Here is a 14,254-nt window from a genome sequence, read left to right on the forward strand (position 1 = left end):
TCTGACTTGGATTCCTGCATTGAGCAGGGGGTTGGACTCGATGGCCTTGTAGGCCCCTTCCAACCCTACTATTCTATGATTCTATGATTCTATGAAAGCCAATTGTCGTCCATCAACTTAATCACTATCAGGATAAGAGTCAAGAGCAACTGCTGTAGACCCGAAAATTGAAGAAGTCTTCTCTCGATGTGAAACTTGTGTGCTCTTTAAGAAATGTGAGGAAATGGGATGCTCTTCATCTTGTTGTTAATAATAATAATACTATTATTAATAGTAATAATACATGTATTTATAGGCACACAAAGGAAAGAGTGATACGACACATTAGACACATCCAAATGGTATTTGTTACTATGAGACAGCACATAAGCATTATAGATCTAATGTAGATTCTAAGGATTCCAGTAGATGAACAGCTCAGTCACCGAAAGCCTGCTACACAAACACACACTTGTGGAAAGCAGCCTGGAGGAGCTCTGTTAGGCCCTGTCTGAAAGCCTGTACTGTAGGGGCCAAGTGTAATTCATTCAAAAGGGAGCTCCATAACCACAGGGTCCCCACTGAGAAGGCCAGTGTCTTATGCCTGCCCATCTAACTGATCTTAGCAGTGACCTCTGAAGCTCATCTTAAAGTATGGGCAGGATCATACAGGTGAAGAATAACCTGGTTCCAAGCTGATTAGAGGTTAACTTGAATTGGGCCAATAAACACACAGGTGACCAGCACAACTGTATGCCAGTGAACTGAACCCCGCAACATCCAGGTAGTTGCATTTTCCACTGTTGAAGTTTCTGGACTCTTCAAGGAAACCCAATGTAAAGTGCACTACAGTAGTCCAGCTCGGAGGTAATTAGTGTAAGGGTAACCAAAGCCAAGTCGAACTGTTCTAGACAGGGTTGCAGCTGGTGTGCCAGCTTTAGCTGGTAAAGGGCTCTCCTGCCCACTGATCTTAGTTGTTCTTCCTCGGATGGTGATGACCCTGGGACCTGGCCCTTCAAGAGGAGTGCAATCCCTTTTAGGACCATTTCTCACCTCCATCTAGATCGCCTAATTTCCATACTAAGAGAACCTCCATTGTATCTGGATTAATATCTCAAAGAATAGCCACACCTTGGAAGCACTACCCTCCCATGGTTAGTGAGGCAGGAATTGGCCTGCCAACTGAGACATGGACATAGGTGTTGGCGGGGGCAGGGGGAGAGAGTACACACTGAGCAAGTCACCTACAAATGGAGTGCACATCTGTTTGGCTGCTGTTGAAAATAAAACATGAGACCACATGGATTCTTGATAGTGGCAGTGCCAGGCTTTAGAGCATCTTTAGGGTCATTCAGGTGAGGGTAAATGAGGAAGGCACAGAAGGGAGATGCTGATTTCTTCCACTGAAATGTCCTCAACATTGCTGGAGTTGGATACATCCAACTGGCACCTGCATACAGGGCCTGGGGTGGTGGTATATTAAGCAGACTTAACAGAAATGAAACCAAGATGTACAACTTTAACAGGTAGCTTCAACATGTGTCTTACTTGAATCAAGAGATCTGTTATTCTTGAAATGGGGACTATAGTAGTATAATTCCTGTAAAGAGCTGTTTCTCAAAGAATGGCTTGATGTACAGTATATGATCCCAGAAGATTTGAACCCAGACATTCCAAACTCTCACTGATCCTGCTTCTGTATTCTTATTTATAAACCCTTATAACACAGTGTATTTCATCTAAATGTGATAAGCGTTAGAGAGCACCTAATTCTGACCTCATAAGCAAACTCTCTCCAAGATGAGCCCAGACTGAGCTAGGTCTATCCACATTCTTTTTTTTTCCCCATGCTGCATGGACAAGTTAGAACACTACCTCAGGTTGTTAGCTCTCCACTAATGGTTCCCAAACAGAATTTAATTCAAGGGGGTTGTGCAAACCTCTCTCTTTGATATTAGATATCATCATGAGTGTTCCAAGACTACTTCTGAAACTATCATTATAGGCTCCAAACATCCCAAAAAAAATAGGATTTTCTACATGGTGGGCAGAATAAGCCAGAGACTGCTGGATGTGTTGAATCTACCTGAGGGAAATGGTTAAATAAAAATGTGCCACACATTGCTGACAAAGTTGTTGATGATGCCAAGAGCCAGTTGAAGAAGGAGACATTTTGCCATCTCTTCAAAGTGGGCTATTTGCTTTCCTTTTGAGAGCAAGTGGGGGGTGGGGGCCAAAGAGAACGCTATCAGCATGCCAGGGATGTGTGTAGCTGCTGTAGCCTTTCAAAAACTAATTAACTGTTCTTTGTTCTTCCCATTTTTAAAAATTTCACACCATTAACCTTCTGTTTCATCGTTCTGTATATTTTGTTTCCAACCTTGCTGGAACAATAAAAATCCTTTCTTGAGTTCAACGATTCCTCCTACTTCAATAAATCATTGAACAAAATCATGTAAACCATTGAACAATAGGCTAGAACTGATGCGGATCAAGGCAACTGGTTTATCTCCTCTCCCCCAGTCATTCAGGCAACTGGAGTGAGTGATGGACCTTATCAGGAGGGGTTCCAACTGTACCACCCAGTGGACTGAGCCCTGCAAACCAGATTGGGGGGGCTCCTACTCTGCTGCCCCCCATCCCTGCCACTATCAGACTGAGAGGGCCTAGAGACCTGCTTCTGGGCTAATGCCTTTGGAGAGGGATTTTCATCAGGACTGTGGTCAAGAGAGGGGTTAACATCCCCTTCCCTGACACACCATGGTCTCAGTCCTGATTGGGAACCCTGAAGCTGTTTAGAAGGGGGTCCGGACTAGACACAGTAAATGCAGCCATGACGTCTAGTTTGCCCTCATGATGGTTCCGTAGCTTGCCTCTCGCTAGATGTGCCCTTTGCCTCATCTGTGCCCAACCCAATATTTTTCTGTGGCCCCTGCTACAGAAATGGTGGACAGGAAAGCCAAGCGGGCCATATCTACATTCAGCATCTTAGGGGTGGGCAGACTTTACGCTCACAGGAATCGCCTTGTTTTTCACTAGAATGCTGAGGTCCGCCAGTCAGAGCCAGGCGCAAAACAGTGGTGCAGGAAGGTAGACACAGGAGCGTCAAACGAGGTCCCTCCACAAGCATATCTACACCGTCCTGTTTTCCCCGAGCTTCCTTGATTTGAGCAGCCTTACTTAGGAGGAGGGAAATCTTTTTGTTAGTGCTGTTGTTAAACTATTGGTAGTCAGAAACCCCTGCTGATCCAGTGCAAATCATCCTGAGAGCAACCAGTGGTTCTCAATCTACCTGCTTTCTGGCCTAGTCCTTCATGATCTTTGTTTGTTTGTTTATTTCTTATATTTATATCCCCCCTTTCCTCAAAAGAGCCCGGGATGGCATACATGTTCCTCTTCCTCTCCGTTTTTATCCTCACAGCAACCCTGTGAGGTAGGTTAGGCTGAAAGTCAGTGACTGGCTCAAAGTCACCCAGTGAGTTTCATGGCGGAGTGGGAACTAGAACCCGGGTCTCCTGGGTCCCAGTCCAACACTCTAACCTCTACACCACACTGGCTCTCTTTCTTAACCCCTCCTCATATCTCCGCTACCTTTTTCTGCTCTATTTGGTAGAGAGAAGGGTTGTGTATGATGGGCAAAATAACTGTTTTAAAGTGTTTAACAATGGTTATAAAATGCTTGCTTATCCATCACTTTTTAAATAGTATATTCCAGAGGTACAGCATTCTTTCCCAAAGTCCTGCACTTATTTGTGTGATGCACAATCCTGTAACGGATGTTTTCCTTCTTCCCCTTTGCAGATCATAGGCCTTGTGATACTGTGCATTGGCATTTATGCCAAAGTTGAAAGACAGACGCACCGGACCTTGGAGGGGCTGTTCCTCGCTCCAGCTGTGATTCTTCTTCTCCTGGGTATAACCATGTTCGTGGTTTCCTTTATTGGAATGGTTGGCTCCCTCCGAGACAACCGGATGCTGCTGAAAACGGTGAGGCTGGTTGCCGCTATCGTGTGCCCATCCTCCACACCTTGGTCCCTTCCAGCTCTATGACTTCACCATAAACATATCTCTGATTAGTGGCGGTTTAACTGTCATGGCTCCCCCACCCCACAGAATCTTGGGAACTATAGTTTTGAGATGCTGAGAATATGCTAGTGCTCCCTTCTACCAGAGAACTAGTGCTCCCCAGGCCTAGGGAGTGAATGGTTAACCAGTTTAACTCTGCAGTATAGATGCACCTTTAACAGTGCAACCCAAGAAGAGGCATCAGACTTGCAGCTATGCATTGGGATCACAATGAATTTCAGAATTGGTCCTGGAACAAAAACAGTTGTTTGGAAAACAACTCAGTTTTGCCAAATCCAGTTCCAGCTTGAGTGGAATGGAGTTCACCCATTACTAGCAAAATGTGGTGTTGAGAGGAGATCTCCACTTTCAGTGAAAGAAAAATGCTTCTTCCCCCTTTGTCCCAATGTCTGTAAAGATACACTTGAAAGGGGGTGAACAGCTCCAGGTGAAATCTGAGAAGCACAAGATTTCCTGTGTTTGTGGGATGGGCCTTCAGTGTTCTACAGAGCTTCTCAACCTGCCTAACCTTCACATCATTTATAGGGGTTGCAGTGTTCAGCTTCCCTTGGTGCAGAACATAGATTGCCTGGGTGCAGAACTTTATTCATATGCCAGTTTTCAACGAAAGGTTCTTAAAGTGCTTTATATAGTGAAGATGTCGCTTGCAAACATGTTTCCAGAAAGTTGTTGGCCCTCTCCGCAGGGGGAGGCCTCAGTGTGTAGATCATCCAACTTGCAACAAGGGAACCGCCTCCCCATATGCCTGATGTCTACCTAAATTCTGACTGTCTGGATGTTGGTTGACAGTGGGCAAAAAACAAGCCCTCCCTCCACCCCAGACCTGACCCCAGACCTGGTCCTGGAGTACAGCAGGTCTGGGTAAAGTAGTCAACGCTGCGTCTGCTACACGGCTCTTTCCACAGTTGCCTGGCTTCGTGGCACTTAGAATCCTCCTAGGAGGGGACTTGGTGAGAATGTCCTCCCTCCCTTGCCAGTGGCCATTCTGGCTGCCTTGGCTTTGGCAGTGGGGTCAAGTGCCCAGGGCTACTTCTGTCCCACCATTTAAACCGGGGATGGGAACATGTGGCCCTCCAAATTTTGTGGGACCAACTCCCATCAGCCCCAGCCAGCATGGCTAATGGTCAGGGATTATGCGAGTTGTAGTCAAACATCTAGAGGGCCACAGGTTCCCCACCCATGACTTAAATCCTAAGGATTTATATGTCTGCCTTTGGGAACAATCACAAACGATAGGGCTTTTTTGGTGGTGGCACCAGTTGCTTATAGAACTCCTTACCAGCTGGGGTGCATCAGGCCACATCTTTGCAGTCCTTCAGAAGAGCCCTAAAGATGCATTTGTTCTCAGTGGCCTCCTCATAAGTGTTTGACAGGGCTGCTTGATATATATATCATTTTGGTTCAGGGTTTATTTCAATGTTTGCACTTGGTTAGATTTAGTCTTATTGTTTGGCTTTTATCAGTTATTAAGAAGTTATTTGGATTGTAATTGCGTATTATTGCTGTCTTATAAATTTTCTAAGCCACCTTGGGAGGGCTTACTCTTGTCCTGTAGATGCTTATGAGCATCCATAAATAAAAAAATAAAATACATATTTTATTAGCATAATAGCATAAGTATGCACATCCCTGCTTATGATGGAGAAATCTAGGAATCTCATTTCTGCCTACAGTGTGATTTGGCTTGACTTGCTTTCAGCCGCCATCTGGAGTGATGAACTCTATATAAGCATTCCTTGAAGTACACCTGCTCCCTGTCCATTTCTGTTAATGCCGAGTGACTAGAGGGTACCTGGACCTGGACAAAGCTTCCAGAAACTGGAAATAGTCTTGGTGCCCCGCTGTCAGAAGCGACTCCCTTGTTTTCCCTCCAGCTTGTATTCATGTAAAGCATGCCCATCTGCCACGCCTGGTCTTCTAGTAATTTCCTTTCTGTAAACGGTTGCTTCAGAGACACAATGCCCAGACTCCTCGAGTCTGGTTCTCCAAGGGTCTTGTTCACGATGAAATCGGTATAAGGGCAAAGCGTTATATCTAACATCTGGTGAATCCCTAAGATCTTTCGAGCGCTGTGGAATATGTACGTTGTCATGTTCTGTTTGCTTTAAGAAAGTGTGTGTGTGTGTGTGTGTGTGTACATTGATATGAAACGGTTATTTGACAGCCCAAGATGCGCTGCTAAATTGCCTTGCAACAGAAGCACCTCTAAAAGATGGGAAGCTTCTTAAATGGCATGCTTCAGTGAACACACAGACATCATTTGATGTGCATCTTAGTTTATTTCCAATCCTCCAACTGCTTTTTTCTACAATTTTGATTTTTAGATAAACCTCTGTGGAGCTTCTTAAATGGCTTTTACTTCTGAAGTGCGGAGAAAATCTTCTTAATTTTAACAAGAATTTGACAGAATAATAACCACAGGATTTGGCCTTCCTTATAGACTACACAGCTATAAGTCAGAGGGCAGCTGAGAAGAAATTGTATATAAATAATTTTATCCTCTATTTCCCATCTTCTCTCGTTCCATCCTTCTGAATCATTTTCTGGCTCAGGAAGATGAGAACAGACTGAACTGGAGGAGAGGGAGATAAGAAGGGCCCGGTCCTCTCTGTCTCATCACTGTGCTGCGCTCTCCGTCTCTCTCCCTCCTTGTAATTCCTCAGCAGTTTCAAGAACCAAGACTGACAAAAATCCCTCTTTCAAAGTTGCTCTTTGCATTGGGAGCAATTCCCCCCTCGCCCCAGTGGAGAAGAGCCCCTCTCCTTGTGTTCTCCACTGAACATCTTTTAGCCACTCACATTTTTGTCTGGCTGCCATGACGTCTCTTAGAGTTAGCAAGTTGTGAATTAAAGTCGCTGCAAGTAGTTCCTGCATTCCCTTTGGCCCTATGCAGGTGTTCAATAATAGCCTTATGTATTCACGTGGGTGGGGATCAGGGCCACGGCATGTAGCCCCACCTCCCGAAGTTGCGTGCATTACGCAGCCCTTCCCTGCAATATAGGCCTCCCTTCTACAGTTGTTCATCATACGTGCGAATATTGCAGGGTGGGGGAGTATGTAATAAACATGATGTCAGAGGGGGAGACTGTACAGCACGACCCCACTCTTATAATTTGGTACAGCTATTCTTGAATGCCCAGATAGGGCTTTTATTTTCTGTAGAATCAAAGAGGTCATGGAATTTGTATGGTGTTGTTTCACTGGCAAAACCCAAAGAAAATCCCTGTCTTTGCCACAGACTGGTGAAGAGCTCATATTTCTACAAAGCTACCTCATGCCGTGCACACTGGGTTGTTCTTTTTTTAAGTATAGATTTTCCTGGGATTGCTTGAGGTGGCTGGCTACTTCAGAATGGGCCAACTATGGGAATTGGGAAATAATACATGGAAGTGTTGGCAGGGAGCCACCAGCCTAGAAGTGTGCGTTGCTGGGGGTTAGCTGTGGATGGCTGAGGTGCCAAGTCGGAGGTTTCGTGGGATGCTGTAAGGAGAGGCCTTGAAACATGCAGCCTTCCTGTGCATGCTGGCTTGGGAGTGGGCCCCACTAAACGTCAGTATTATTAGATAAGTAGATCCAGTTTATGACTTCATGCATCCTTAAAAAATCAGATTTTAAAATGTGGAACATTTCGGTATAAAATGCCAGCTTCGGTCGCGAATGAGAGTATTGTGCAGTACCACTTATAAAGTGAGCCTCAGCCAATCAGGAAAAGGCCAGACCTCAATGGGCTAACCATCAGCAACTGTGTTAAACAACCAGTCAAACAGGAACGGCCCCTGCTCTCCCCTGAGTGGTTACATTTAAAGCGGCAAGGTGGGGTGGGCAGGGAATAAAAGGTACATCATGGGGCAAAAAGGGCTATTTGTTGTTGTAGGAAAACAGACAATCACAAAGAATAAACTGTGATCTCAGCCGTTTCTTAACAGAACTGTCTGAAATTTGTCATGATTATGGGGCTCATCACCCAGGCACACCATGCTTAATTTCATACTGTTTGGACAAATTGTCTGGATTTTGTAAGGACAATTTAAGACAATTACAGTGGTAGAACTTTACGTGGAACTCCATTGTTAATTGCTTAGGTAAAGTGAAATTGAGATTCAGCACGTAAAATCGAAATATGTAGACTCCAATATTCAAAATTATTTCTACTTGAATGGCCTACAAACAAGAGAAATATACCTGTCTACATTGACTTCTCTGTAAACGTACAAAATATTTTGGTGTCATTAACCATTTTGGACTAGCAAAATCAAATGAGAGTCCAGAAAAAGCTTTATGTCGCTTCAGGCTATAGTTTGTGGGTGCCAGGGTCGGGGGGATTTGATCATTCTCCCATGCACAAAACTCCCCGAATTCAGAAACATAGCATGTAAGGGAGAAGGCTAATCTAAGCTATTGAAACTTTCTCCCTGATAGACTATTTTTCTGTATTTACAACTCTGTTAACTCCTGGCTTTCTGAGGACTTGCCCACATGGAGGGAGGAACCACACCTTCCCTTGGTAAATCTTCTTTTGCCAAAATAATGAACTACAGGACAGAAGGGTGAAATATGTAGGGGGGGATTGGTAGGTGAGCGGGAATTCAACCACTCCTGATTCTGCCCTTCAAAAATGTGGCAGGACCCACCTCTTAACATCAGTGACCTTACATCCAGTTTCAGAACCTACCTAGGGGGCAAAAAGCCCAGTAACGTGGGTGGGTGGGGACATCCGCAGCAGAGAATGAGCTGGTGGGGGAACAGTGAAATGCCTACTACCCCCACACTGCCTTTGTCAGGGCCTGGCTTCAGCACTGCAGTGGGCCTTGTAGGTTATAGCTAAGAATTGATTAGAAGTAGCCAGGAAGGGCCTGGGCCTATTCAGCCTCTGTGATGTCAGAGTCTGTGTGAGTTTATCTCTGTTGGTGTCTTCAGAGCAGAGCCAGGGGGAATCACCCCACTCCCTGTCTGCCTGCTGGTCTGGCCTTGGCAGCAGGGAGGCTGGAATGTGTCCACGAGAACCTGATGGAGGTGGGGAGGGGTTTGCAGAAGGGTCGCCCAGGGCGAGGCGTTGCTGCTGGAGGGCTGATCAGTGACGCCCGGTTCAGACAGGGGCCGTGCTGAAAGGCCAAAAGCCCTCGTCTGTCAAGGGATCCGGAGGAGGAGTCTTGCTGTCACGCCGTCCCCTTTTAAGCTGATGCAAAGGCGAAGAGCCTTTGCTAGGACCATCTCGTCTTCATTGCCCAAAGCCTTCTCTGTTTGGAACCATCATTGTCTGGGCTTCTGGAGGCACTTTAGCTTTTGACTCTCCCTTTATTGGACCTTTGGATCGCTAAAGACTTGCCATGAAAAGTACTGCCAGGCTTTTTGTAGGCTCGAACTCTCGTTTGCTGTGGACTGTGTGTCCTTGTTGTCAGCTCAGTGTACCAGCAGGCTGAGTTTGATCTATGATTTTTGGACCTTCCTCTGCCTGGACTCATGCAGCACAGAGCTACCAATGCGAAAGCAGTGGCACGGAGCTCCTTGTGTGTGTGGGTTTATCCTTCTCTTGGTCTTGATAGGCCTCGACCATGTAGCCTCTAGTTATCAACAAAAGATTCAAAGTTGGACTAACTCTGTGAGAGTGGTTTTGTTTAGGCCTTTCAAGAATTTACCACTTTGCTTGCCTGAGGGATCATTCTGGGAATCATTCCCAGTCCTTGTCTGGGGTTTGGAACCCCGTGTATGGATTGCCTGGGTTAGATACGCCAGGAATCCCGAGTCCCTTCCCTTGCGTTCAGAGCCGTAGAGATGGCAACAGGGAAACCACATTGATGAGGATCTCAGTCACTGTGGTAGTGTTTAGCTTTTGACTGTTCTGGAATTGCACGCGCCTATAGCTACTGACTGTCAGCTATATGATTTCTGAAGAATTTTTAAGCTTTTGCCGTGGGATTTTCTGCAATAAAGAAGTCTCACTGATTTGGGTGTCTGGTGTCAGATTGCCTGGGCATGTGTGCAGGGGGGATCACCTTACACAGAAAACATTGAGTTAACCTAGGTTTATCATTCGGTACTTTTCCCACGCAGAAACAAATGCTTTCCTATACTCACAGAAGGCCTGTAAATGGCCTTCTAATCTGTTCTGTATATGGAGAATTTGAAGGGGTATCTGGTGCTCCCAGGTTATTTATAAGGCCATTAAACTGTTCCAGCAAACAATCAGGATCTGGGAGTGGTTTTCTTATAGCCGTGGAGAGGGTGGTTAGCTAAGGCTGTTGAGTTATTGGTTTGTCAAATATTATTTGCAAAGTGACAGATAGTGGCACAGTACAAGGAATAAAAAAGCCTGGCTCCTCTTTTATTTTGAAATCCCTTTCACCGTTACGTTGGCAGTTCCATCTGAGCCTAGCGGGTGGCAGTCCCGTCCCTTTTACGCTGCAGAGCGCACAGCAGATGACCGTTGTGGTCAAACCCAGCAAGGAGTTGAGACACACCTAGCAAGTTAGGCTTCCTACCTGTCATTGTAAAGTGGGGGGGGAGATGTACACAAATCAGATCACCTTTTGGGATGATGTTGTTCATAATTTTGGGCTGTTTGTGTTTGCTTCCTCAAATAAATGCTTTGATAAGGGGTAGTTGACTCTCATTTGACAAAACTAGAGCTGGATGAGACGGTAGACTGATTTGACTTGCAACGAAAAGGCTTGGCTGGCTCCTGCCAGACGGTTTTAGGGTCATCCTGTGCTCAGGAAACCATGTTGCTTAAGCAAGGCTCACTTGGAGCGGGAAGCCCCTTTATACTCCTTCCTGTCTAGGAGGATCCGGTGGCCAGCCTGCATGGGCAGAGTCAGCCTAGGGTCCGAAGGTATTCCACTGAGAAGTTGCCACCTGCAGTTCAGTGGTTCACCACATGGGGCAGCCCCACATAGATCCAGCAGCTCCTGGGCTGGCACAGGATGAGCTCTGGACTGTTGGGCAACAGGGTGGACAGCAGACCAACACAATCCCTCTTCGGCCCCACCTTCAAGGGCACATACTCAAAATTATACCTCTGTAATCAGCAGTCAGGCAGGCTGCCATGTTTTCCCCACGATGGTTCACCTGACCAAAGACCAAAGAAGTCAGGGTAGACCATTGTGACGCCTTTATCAATAACCAAATGACCAGCAGGACCTGAAGAAATTAATGAAAGTATGCAACTTCCTTTAATTTGCATAATTCATACAGGACGCAGAACTAGCTTTTCACGATGCAGAATTTTAATTACTTTATTAACCAGGACTATAAGGAAGGCTGAGCGCCGAAGAACTGATGCTTTCGAACTGTGGTGCTGGAGAAGACTCTTACGAGTCCCCTGGACTGCAAGGAGGTCAAATCAGTCAATCCTAAAGGAAATCAACCCTGAGTGCTCATTGGAAGGACAGATGCTGAAGCTCAAATATTCTGGCCACCTAATGTGAAGAGAAAACTCCCTGGAAAAGACCCTGATGCTGGGAAAGATTGAAGGCAAAAGGAGAAGGGGACAGCATAGGGTGAGATGGCTAGATAGCATCACTGATGTGATGAATATGAAATTGATTATGCTCCGGGAGAGAGCGCAGGACAGGAAGGCCTGGCGTGCCATGGTCCATGGGATCACGAAGAGTCAGACACGACTGAACAACAAAATTCCCAGCCCTGAGAATATATGTACCCAAGTACAGAAAGTGTCAGCCAGTTCCACTCGCTGCATGGCCCCTACAGCTGCTGCATGGGAGAAATAACGCTGATCTGAAGATTTCTCTGGAAACTTTTCTGCCAAATTGTGCAAGGAATGGCAAAAGGAGAAAAGGAAAGGAATTTGTTTTTGAGAGGTGAAGTGGTATTTCCACCTCTTCTTTCTTTTAAAACAAAATTTTCCTGCCAATTCAAGCAGCTGCCATGTCCGTCCGTCCCCCCCCCCCCCCGGGGCTGTTCCTGAGCACACCCTGCCCCCAGCATTCCCTTCTGCTGGAGGACAGAAGTGTGCGCACCACACAACCTCTCTTGCACGCCCTAAGTGATCCTGCTGCCCACAGGTATGGTGGAGGACTCTGTCCTGCTGCCAGTGTGAAGTAAAATTCATTTCAGTATGGCGGTGGGGCACCATCTTTGCCATTTGCTCCAGGCAGCAAACTGTCTTGGGCTGGCCCTGCTCCCAGTTCTGCAGTCTTCAGATGGGGTTGCCAAGTGGGAGACCATGTTTTCTCAGCCCTAGAAATAAAGATCACCACACAATGGATCGTTCTCCCCTGCCTTTCTGTAGGAATAAGAAGCAGGACATGAGAAGACTGCAGCTGAAGGAAAGATGTGCCTTTCCCCCATGATGGATTCTTTGTTCAGCATTCGACATTTTTGAACACCTGGTAATCCCGCTTTGGTTTGGCTCCTGTCTGCTTTGCATAATAGGATGATGAACGATATAGAAGAACAGGTGAAAGAGCTGGCAGGTGGGCCTAGTTAAACAAAGGGGACAGCACCTTAGTCGGAAGAGTATGGGAAAAGAGGCAGCGCCAGGCATCACAAGCAGTGCTCCAGTGCTTGTGACATTACTCGGGGCTCTCATTACGGGAAGTGGCAGCAGAAAACACACAAGCAACTCATGCGCCCTCTTTTTGTGCTTTTTGCAGCAATATCCACAGAAGCTATTTGTGCATTTGTCTGAGATGCAAATGCAACATACTCCTTAATGGGACAGATGCAGACGTCTCCCCCACCCCAACCTCCACATATTACAGTAGATGGTGAAAAAAGGAGGTGCTTCCTTTTTGGTGATTTCCCATGTGATTAAACCAGCCATGTATATCTACATGGCTGGTTTAATCATGCGGGCCAGTCCTCCCGTGACATAGGGTGAATTCCCCACCTCAGGTGGCAGATTATGTCCCACCCCCCACTGGGAGAGCCCTTGCCCCCTGCTGCTACCTGCCGCAGGTGCTCTGGAGAGCCCTGCCAGCCGCTCTCCTGCTGCGGTGTTGCTCCTCAGGACTCCTCAGAGCAACACTTAGCCTGGCTGGTGCTCCAGAGAGCCATGCTGGCTGCTCTCCAGCTGCAGCCAGAGAGCTCCAGAGAGCCCACCAGACCCAAGTGGCAGCACAGGTGTCTCCATGGACACCATGCCTGCCGTGTTTCACTCTGAGGAAGAACCCTGCAGAGTGAGGCAGTGAGGGGGCAGAGGAGGAGGTGGCGACGGAGGGAGGGAGCATAGGAGGTGGGGTGGTGCGTGTCCTTCCACATCAGGCAGTGGGGCATTTTGCACCACCTGTGATAACGATTCTCTCTCCCCAGGGAACCGTGGGAACTGCCATTCTGTAATCTCTAACAGAATTCTCAGGATGCTTGGCAAACTACATTTCCCAGGATGCTTTGGGGAAAACCGGGATATTCATACTACTAGATAGGCTGTGTGTCTTCAGAAGAGAAATCTGATGAGGCAACAGTGCACAATACTCAACACTTGATGCATTTTCCTTGGCTTTGAACAAGTTTCTTGCCCTTTCTTCCGTTCTCAAGCCATGGCCCCCATTACGCAAGTCTGATTATTGCTCCCCTGAGCAGGATCCTTTTGCCCCCTGTGGAGACTCCCAAGTCTTGCCCCCAGTATGGTCCATCTGTGCCTCCTAATCGGAAGGCAGCAAGCCCAGAGCAGTGACTCATGCAGAGACGCAATAAAAAAAGGTAAAGGTGTCCCCAACCAGTCGTGTCCGACTCTAGGGACTCTTGGCCCCTCCAAGGACGCAATAGGCAGGCATAATTCTGCTGCTTCTCTATATTGGAGTGATTGACTAATTTCTTCACAGCCAATGCAGAGAGGAAGCTTGCTGGAAGGATGCAAGGCCCAGAACAGAACTCATGTAGGGATGCATCAAGGGACCTCCATTTCTTTCTGCTACACAGTAGTTTGGAGGAGGGCTTCCCCTTTGGAAGTTGCTATCCCCAATTGTTTGCTTTGGCTTCTCTGGTGAGTGGACTCAGCCAGTTATAAGAGCAGTGAATTCAGTGGTCTAACCTGAGTTTGAATTTGCACCTTTGCAAGCCAGTGACTGGGTTCACATGACATGAGGGTGGTTAAAAACCACAGTGGCTTGTTAACCACCCCCATGCGTGCTGCCCAGTTTACCTAATTACCCTCGCCAGGTGTGGCTAGTCATGACATCTGAACCCAGCGAGGGTTGGTGGCTGGGGTGGATAATAAGCCACCCAGAAG

At 46.8% G+C, this 14,254-nt stretch overlaps 2 protein-coding genes across 3 annotated transcripts in view; one reads left to right on the top strand and one right to left on the bottom strand.

Annotated features, from left to right (window-relative positions):
- The window catches only part of LOC146340798 (uncharacterized), an 815,287-nt gene that overhangs the window by 347,470 nt on the left and 453,563 nt on the right, over window positions 1-14,254 (bottom strand). The window lies entirely within an intron of this gene.
- The window catches only part of LOC146340800 (tetraspanin-15-like), a 155,047-nt gene that overhangs the window by 23,516 nt on the left and 117,277 nt on the right, over window positions 1-14,254 (top strand). For both annotated transcript variants that reach the window (XM_084807116.1, XM_084807117.1), the window contains exon 2: window positions 3,781-3,966. In XM_084807116.1, coding sequence (XP_084663242.1) covers window positions 3,781-3,966 — 186 coding nt within the window. The remainder of the gene's footprint in view (window positions 1-3,780; window positions 3,967-14,254) is intronic.

The sequence above is a fragment of the Heloderma suspectum genome, chromosome 6 (assembly GCF_057233095.1).
Source record: "Heloderma suspectum isolate Gila_16-S chromosome 6, 16-S_ref, whole genome shotgun sequence".
Lineage (NCBI taxonomy): Eukaryota > Metazoa > Chordata > Lepidosauria > Squamata > Helodermatidae > Heloderma > Heloderma suspectum.